The sequence below is a fragment of the Empidonax traillii genome, unplaced genomic scaffold (assembly GCF_003031625.1).
Source record: "Empidonax traillii isolate 1590-97213 ecotype Southwest subspecies unplaced genomic scaffold, ASM303162v1 scaffold375:size1330703, whole genome shotgun sequence".
Taxonomy (NCBI): domain Eukaryota; kingdom Metazoa; phylum Chordata; class Aves; order Passeriformes; family Tyrannidae; genus Empidonax; species Empidonax traillii.
In genome coordinates, this window is record NW_020955568.1 from 1,129,483 (window position 1) to 1,138,564 (window position 9,082).

The window sequence follows — 9,082 nt, forward strand, 5'->3', positions numbered from 1 at the left end:
AAGTCTTGCAGCAATTCTAATCCCAAGTGAGCTCATTCTCAGAAGAGTTAATAGAGCCCTCCATTAACACAACTTGGGGATTGCCAGAGTTGAGGGGAGGTTTCACTGAACAATGACCATACAGCAAAATGAGCCCACTCAGCATCAGCATCGCAGCAGAACATAGATTATTAGCTACTAATTACACTTAACTATGTCATTACAAATTCTAACATGTGCTCCAAGATGCCATGAACGTATCTGCTGCACAGGAACACTTCCTAATCTTGTTCATGAAATAATTACAGGGGCACTATCCTGCCAAATGAGGCAGTAATTAACCCTAATTGCTCAAAATGCAACTGGCTAATTCTAGGAGATTAATCAAGGGGATTCAATTATTATTAAATGACTTAATATGACAAATTGCTGCATTAGGAGAGGGGGCTTTGCTCCATTGCACGGTCCTTTCCCAGCAGCGCTGCCCAGGATACAGGCACAGTTGCATTCTGTGTGCAGGCAACTCCCTGTCTTTGCAAAGCCCACCCTGGGCAGGGTCAGAGCCTTCCCAACCACCAGCTCCTGTTCAGGGAACCCGGATCAGCCCTGGAGTGCTCGTTGGGAATGTCAAATGCACAGCCCCAGCGCCCTCCCCGCAGTGCCATGGGCACAGCGCTCCTCTATCTGCCAGCCTTGCTCCTCAAAACAACACCCAGGTAACACTGAACTGTTCTGGTAAACACACAAACAGGAGGGAAAAGGCAAAATCCAAGTTTCCCCATGACACAGCATGCAGGTTCATCCCGGGTTTAGCCCCCCTCTGCAGAGAGATGAGCTGCTACACTGAAGCTTTATAATGGTGGAGACAAAACACATTGTGGGATGGATTCCAGACCCACAGAGAGCCCACAGTCCCATGTAGGATGAGCTTTTCGTTTGATAATTACCCCTTTGGCATTTATTACTAAACTATAAAAAGAGATAAAATACATTTATTCACTTACACAGTCATCTGCTTTACTTTGGCTTTTTCTTCAAAGAATCAAAGACAAGAGAAAGCCAACACAGTACACTGTTTTCATAAAGATGATTTTAAAATACATGCTCTAAGCAAAAATCAAACTATTTCCTTTTTCTCTTATTATCATCAAAAAACCCGGGTTCAGGAAGCTCTGGCTGGCTGGCAGAATCCCAAACTGGATACACCCTAAATCTGCTGTAACTGCACTAAAAATAAAGGAGAGGGGTAAAAATGAGGCTAAATGCTAATAAATCTACGGACCTTTATGGAAGGAAGGGAAGAAAACACAGGAGGAGAAAGCCTGGAGACACACACACTCACCTGAGGGTCATGCTGGAATTCCTGCCCCGGCAGCTTGCACAGAGGGTTGTTCTGGTCCCCTAGATGATGTGGGTGGTTGTGCTGCCCTTCCATGGTATCATACCAAACTGTGCCTCACAGTTCTGCTGCAGGGAAACAGAGGGGACAGAGAGGTCTCATCACTGCCCGTCCGGAGCTGAAAGCAGGAAACTCTTCCCTGGGCCTGCCTACAGGTGGTTATTCAGAGCAGCAAGAGCAGAGTCCTCCCCTCCCTCCCAGTAACTCACACACCTCTCAGAGGAAGAGTCACCCTCACCTCCCCAGGGCTATGCCTCTTAATATCAACGTTGAAGAGTCCTATGAACTTCCTACCTTATATTACATTGCTAGGATTATTCTAATTATTTTATTATTCAGGATTTGGAGAAGGGCTGTTCACTTGGGGGGATAATGTACCACGTATTCTCTCTCTTGCAAGCCCACAGGCACAGAGCAAACCCTGCAGGGCACTGCCACCTGGCTCCTCAGCACAGAGCTCCACAGGAATCCAGACACTTCCCTTCACAGCCCCACCTTGAAGGCACGCCCAGACAGTGCTGGGTGAAGTGTGAACACTCCAACTGTGCATCCGCTGTGTCCTGCCTTGGAAAGGGCTGGAGCTCCAAACAAGGACAGGGATTCACTTCTGAGTGTGGGAACCTGAGTCACCTGATCACCCATGAGTCTGGGACATTCCTCACAGAACCACGACTCTCTGTAACTCTCCAGCTGCCACGAGGAAGCTCAAGGTACAGTTCCTTACTGTGGGGCCTGGACAGCTCAGGAGATCCCACGTGCCACGAGGGGTACGGGAATGGGGCAGGATTTGGGATGGGGCACTGTTTGTTTAAAGCCCTAACCCAGCCCAGCTGGAGGCAGAGGAAGGAGGAGGAACAGAAGAGCAGCTTTGGAAAGAGATCCAGCCCAGCTCACATGACACAGCCCTGACACCTCCAGGACAGCGTGTCCTGCTCCAGGCTGGCAGCTCGGCTATTCTGGGCTGCTGGCACAGCAAGGGGAGAGCGAAGGGGGATCCCCAGCAAGGGGCTTCACAGAAGGTCTTCAAATAGCAGCCACCAAACACCACAGAGACACTTCATTATGTCAAAAAAGGTACAAGGTATACACTCTTAACACTGGCACATTTTCATTTACATTGTCCTAGCCCTGCACTTTTCCTTCTCAAGTGACAGGCTCTTTTATTCGTGCTTCTGAATTTCCTACGAAGCTTGGCAGAGCCAAACATTTTCAGACTGAGGCTTGACCATGACTGTAAATTAAAACATTTTTAAAATGGCAGGAAGCATTACATGTCTTTCCAGAAAGCAAATAAAAGGACAGGGCCATCATCATGGGAAGTATGACCAAAGCCCCTGTGGGATGAGCAGCTTCTCTCAAACTACTGCCACTCTTCTGCAGTGCAGTTATTACTGCACTCAGAGCAGCGTTCCCAGGTAACCTGGAGCTCTTCCAAAGCCAAGGAAAACAAAACCCCTCTCACGCAGCCAGCTCCCCTGCCATATCCCAGGCTGCAATTCCTCTCTGGATACCTGAGTGTCCCACCCTCCCCCCATCCCGTCCATCTGACGCCTCATCAGCAGAAAGCAAACCACAACCCCCCCCAGCCCGTGGTACCTTGCAGGTACGTGGCAGGTGGGATTCTCAGGGCAGAACAGCCCAGGGCACTCGGGAGCAAAGGCCAGGATCATTAGTTACGAGACACTCATTAAGGAGCAGAACCTCATCAGCATCTTGGCATCCAGTCTGGCCCGCGCCGTGCCCCGGGTGCCGCTCCTCGGTGGAACAGCTGTGCCCAGGCTGGCTGGCTATCACCATGTGTCTCGGGATGCCTCCAACTGCACTGCAGGCCAAATGATTTGCTCCCAGATGTATAATCAACATGACAGGACCGTGCACCTCTCAAGCAGGCGGCAAAGCAGCAGTTTGTGCTCAGTGTTACAACCGTTTTCTGTACCAGCACTTTTCACCTCCTGCAAGACACACCAGCTGCTCTGTGTGCCCGGCACTCAGCTCTGCTGCTGCCCACCACACACACACACACACATATATATGTGCTCTTCCACTCAGTTACTACATTCTGCTCATGCCCTCTCCCTACACAGGCACTGAGGGGGAGCCAAGCAGCTCTGTTTGGGTACCTTGAGTAAAACAAAACAAAACAGCAAGTCTTATGCAGTTCCAGAAATCCACAAGTTGTTTAAACGCAATCAAGTACATTAAACTACTGCACAAATTTCCATCTTTCAACACATACACAGAACCACCAGTGACTAAAGCCCAGCAGTGCAGCCCAAGAGCTCCCAGGTCACTCCTCCACCCACAGGGATGTGCTGCTGGTGGGAGCTCCCCCGTCCCCAGAGCCATCAGGATGCTGCTCACTGCAGGCTCTGCAGAGGCTGGAGCAGAGCAAACTGCTTTACAAAATAAACACAAACCACAGCAGTAACACTTTCTTCCTCTCCACTGCCCAATAATATTCTTCCTCTCTCTCGCTCATAAAATAAATCTGCCAGGATACTCCACGAGATTACCTATATATTTAAATGATGATGTTGGCTCATGATTACATCCTCACTGTGGTTCAGGGCACGTGCCGTGGGGAAGGCAGCCCAGTCCTAGGAGAGTATTATTTCCAAGTGACTTTTATTGTCCATTATCTTACACCATTTCTGTCACAGCCATGATGCCTGGTAGGAATAGTTCACAACAGAAATATCTTTGTCGTTAGTATTCTCACTGCAATTTAGTCAGATCAACCTTTAAATCTCATCCATCACACTGAAGAGCTCTGGCAAAGCAAGCACAGTAATATATGCTTCCATGCAAACCCTAATTACAGGCTAGGTTAAAAAGCCCACCCCGTTCCTTCTGCAGTGCAAGGTGACAGGAAATCCTGAGCATCCCTTGGTTTCTCACTCTCCCTTTTTGCTGGTGGAGTGCGTAACCCGTTCATTACAGCAGACTGATTCTGTCTGGCACATGACAAACTTACTTGAACCCAACAATTAAACTTCTGACAGCGTTTCCAAAAGCAGAGAGTATTTACTGTAAATGGCTGACAATTTTTTTCCTCTCTGCTCATCTCTCTCAACAGTCACCTTATGATGACTGGAAATTACCATAAGCAAATAGCAGTCTAACATCCAAAAAACCCCTCTTGTTAATGTGAAATACACACCTGCCAACACTGAAAGAATATGAATATGAATGTTAAAGGAAACGACACGAGGAATGGCACTGAAATGCTTGAGACAGGAGATAATGCTACAAGAGCACACTTAAAGAATTTTAATTTATATAAATATATATATATATGAGGAATTTAAATAAATAAAGAGTTAAAGAATATGAGTCAGCAAAAAAATGTTCAGCGGTTAATTAACAGCACAAACTGTTAAACAGTGTGCAGATAAATCACCAGTAAACAGCTTCAGAATTTTAGGCTTGGAATCAAGATGGAACTGCACCCCCGTTCTCACACAGACATTACTCAGGGGGAGCATGTGCCATCTGTGCCCCTGAGGAGCACGAGGGTGTTTGGAACAGACTGACCCCCAGCCAGGGCAGTGTTTCAGCCACACCTCACCTCCAGGAGGGCTGGGGTTCCCTGGCAGTGGTGCAGGCAGGTTTCTGTCAGGGCTGTGCACACCAGAGCCCAACAGCCAGGCAGGGCAGGGCTGATCCCAGAGCCTGAGCACACGAACAGAGCAGTGAGGTGGCTGAAAAGGGCTTTTCATACCATGTCAACAACTGATATTCATTAAACAAACGCTGTGACAGACACTGGAATTCACTGTTCCATACCTAGAAGCAAAATGACATTAAGTCAACTATTTAAAGCTATTTGGAGCCATCTCACTGTGGATGTCAATAAAACAAATGCTTCCTGCCAATAATCAGCTATCTGTCAGACTTCCCACGCTGCTTCCAGTCACTCCCTACACCCAGCTCAGGTCCATATTCCCATTCTAAACAAGCAAGTTAGAATTCCTAACACAGTGTCCTCTAGTTTGGGGGAAAATCTAGTAAAATGGCCTGAAAATGGCAAGGTGTGGCACAGTATTCTTCCCTCCCCAACTGCATCACACTGTCTGAAGATGCTCCTTGAGTTCACACAATACTTGGGAGAGAATGTTTCAAACGCTCATTTCTCACCACCAAACAGGAAGACAGATAGTTCACTCTAAAATCAAAATATTCTGGTTTTAAAGTTTTAATCCGAGTTAAGGGTTGGGTTTTGTTTGGAGGCATTTCTTCTGTGTTGTAGTATCAGCTCCCCACAACCTGGTCCTAAATGAAGACATAACTGTCTGTGTGAGTCTCCTGAATCCACTTCAGATGCTCTGCAGCTCGATCCATCCACTATAAGGGATGGTTTCACTGGGCTCCTATTAAACAGTTCCAGGATCAGTGCCAAGAGCACTTGGTGATTTATATTTATGACTAAATAATCAATGTGATATAAGGTAAATGTTCCTTTTCACCGGCCTAATGGGACTACTCCTGCCTCTCATTTCACTGCACGGAATTTCCTAATGCAACATCCCATGTAAATATTTATGTGTGATGTTTGTGTGATGTGTAAACATCCATCCATCTTCCCATCCAAAACTGAGGATGGACAGCAGTCAGCACCACTTCAAGTGACAACAGTTCCTCTGCAGAGAGATAATACCATGACCATGCTACAGCAAGAGCAGCTTGCATTTTTCCCCAACTAGTTTTTACTTACATATGTTTCAGATAAAGAAGCCAACATACCTTAATTTATACTCTCCTAGTTGCAATTTTGAGCCCTCTGAAAGATTCACTATATTCATTTTTACAACCTTTGAACCATTGGAGACAGACCTCTCAGGCCACCATTGCTGCTAACGAAACACATGTTAAAAATAAACACATACTAAATCTACCTGGAATTTTACTGTATAGCTTACCAAGCACGCAACAACATGCTCACATTTTAATTTATAATGCAATAAAGCTTTCCAACATGAAGCCAAATTATTTAAGAACATTTCTGTTATCCTCCTTGGAATTCACTCGTTTCTGATGAAGGAAAGATTAAATATAGGCTGGAAATATATTCATAACGTATATGCTCACAGAAACTGCCAGACATTTCCACCTCATTAAATCATAACTGAAATAGGTCCCATCCCATGCAGCTCTGGAACACACGCTGTACCAGTCCTGGCAGCTCCATCCAGGCTGGCTGGTGGCTCCCGGCACAGAGCGAGGTGACAACCCACGCGTGGGACACGGCCCCGCTGCCACCAACCCCCCAGGAGCCCCCGGGACAGAGAGGTGCCAGAACTCCAGCACTCAGGCAGACTGGTTGTTCCCAAGCTCTGGTGAAACCCCCCAGTTTAAGCCAATCCCTAAAATAAGTCTCTAGCAGACACAACCAGGAACCCACGGCTCGTTCCTGTCAGGCTCCTTTCATAACCAGCCATCTCACCCAGGAGCACAGGCAAACACTGTCCTAAGCCACGAAGACAAAAACAGATGGAACATCCAAAGTATAAAAAAGACCTAAATAAGCTCTGCTGCTGCAACCCCAAACCCCAAATGTGGGATCTGTTCACCACGGCCTGTTCTCAGAAAGTTTAACGAACACATGACCTTAAACTCTAACAGAGTTTTCTAAACATTTATACACACACGTGATTGGAAACACCACCAATCAGCACGGATAAATACCTTTTAATTAGCTCTTCCAAGCACTAGAGAAATATTAAGCAAACCTCACAGATACTTCTGAAATATTGCTGTAATCTCTCAAATGTTCAAGGAAAGCTCAGGCACATCAAAGTACAAGAGCAAGCCTGTGTCAGATGGACTCAAAATCCTCAAAATCAGCTGCTGTAACCAGCTCTGCTCGTGCAGCTCCTCTCTACAGCCCATAGTGTGAGTCTTTAATCGACACCAGATCTGCCTCAAATCAGGGACAGGGAACGGAGCGAGACACAGACACATCCACCCAGCTTCAAAACACCGGGACAGCAGCTTGAAGTATTTACATTTCCCATAATCAGCAGGAAGAGGAAATGATGCTGAGAACTGTGCAGCCCAGCCAATCCAAAGATCCATGTGATCCAAATCCAAAGGCAACTTCAAAGCTGGCCCATAAAAGCCTCGCAGACCTTGCAGGCACCAGACGCTGGCACTGCAGGAAGAGCTTGCACAGCATCTGGATCCTGCAGGGAACAGCCAAACGGAAGCACAAACTCTCCCCAGAGTAAAAGGATTTCACATTTTTCTACTCACAGAAACAGCTACGTTAGAAATACGTTTGTGTTTTTTCCGCCCCAAAATATGCTAAATAAGGCTATTATCAATATTGCTTCTAAATAAAAGTCAGCTTCCCTGCACGTCCTTGAGCACCCAGAACTAACAGCAGCACCAGTTCTCCAAATGCTAATGCAGCTCTGCAGTTCATACCCCACTTCTGTGTGTAACATCTTCATCTCCCTTCCTGCATGGGCACAGTTGTCCTTAAAGAACAAGAATGATTCACCAGTACCTTGCAGATCAAGGCCACGGGGTAAAACAAAGAGGATCTGTTCTTTATAACGCCTGGAGAGCTACTTTTATTACTTATTTTGATGACAGACAGGGTTAATGAAGTTCTTGCAGAGAACTCTCCCTTTCCTGGGCTAAATGCCCAAATTCTTTCAGGATTCACAAGACTTGTCTATTTAAATTGGGTCCAATTTTTTTTTCCCTACAGAAAGGCCTGCACAGAATGTTCTGAAGAGAAGCTGGGAATTAACCTTTCAAGAAAATTATACAGAGCTTGCACATTTGGTTATAAGAGACAAATCACATTTCACACTGTATTCTGCCCTCTATAACTACCTTCTATTACTCTAATAAGCTTCAGTGTTGAAGCACAAACTCAGTAGTATCAGATTATTAAAACCCTAAAGCTTACTCACGGAAACAAAAGGCTTCTCTTGTGCCCACCCTGCATCCTTTCCCTGCCAAGACCCCACACTGATCTCACACGGATCCTGTGCTGCTAGAACAGGACTTCACCTGTTTGGGGGAGCTGGAAAAAGTCCATTTTGCTTCCCAAGACAGCTCTGCCCTCCCCTCAGCTGCCTCTCCCACTCCCCCAGCCCTGCTCAGCACACACAGCAAGTCACCACAGCCCCCTTTGGGGGACAGGCCAGGGGGACTGAAAGAAATCCCAGTGAGTCACAGAGTAAGTTACTGCATACCTTAACATACAAAGAACTAAGAGCAAACACAGGTAGAGAACCATCCCAACACTGTTTACCCTTGGATGGTAAAGTTCTTACATCTGACACGACGTTATAAATTGAGTAATTGACCCACAAGGAAGTAAAGAGCTCAAGGGAGTTAAAAATTACCCTATAAATACCATAAAGATTAACAGATTTGTAATACCCACCCAAGCAGCGCTTACTCTAAGTGGAATGATTATGAAAACACAGCAAGAATATTTACTCCAAGGCCCTGAGCTCAGTATATACAGACTCCACAAAAGGCAGCGCTGGTTCTTAATACACTGACAGCTGAGAGTCACCACTTAGGTTTCCCAACTGATTAAAGGGTAACACAGACACACAGTTGTGACTTATTTGCTTCCTTGGAATACATTCATATATATGTAAAACCTTTTGAAGGTTGCTTGGGGTTTTTTGTTCCACTTTTACATTTTTGAGGCTCATTTTTTTACAGCTCTTAGAGAAG

At 46.1% G+C, this 9,082-nt stretch overlaps 1 protein-coding gene across 2 annotated transcripts in view; it reads right to left on the reverse strand.

Annotated features, from left to right (window-relative positions):
- NEK6 (NIMA related kinase 6) overlaps positions 1-9,082 on the reverse strand; it is a 44,939-nt gene that overhangs the window by 26,674 nt on the left and 9,183 nt on the right. Inside the window, exon 2 of one of the 2 annotated variants that reach the window (XM_027892939.1) lies at positions 1,322-1,443. In XM_027892939.1, coding sequence (XP_027748740.1) covers positions 1,322-1,414 — 93 coding nt within the window. In that variant the 5' untranslated portion in view covers positions 1,415-1,443. Of the gene's footprint in view, positions 1-1,321; positions 1,447-9,082 lie in introns of both variants that reach the window. The other variant, XM_027892938.1, reaches the window with a different exon arrangement.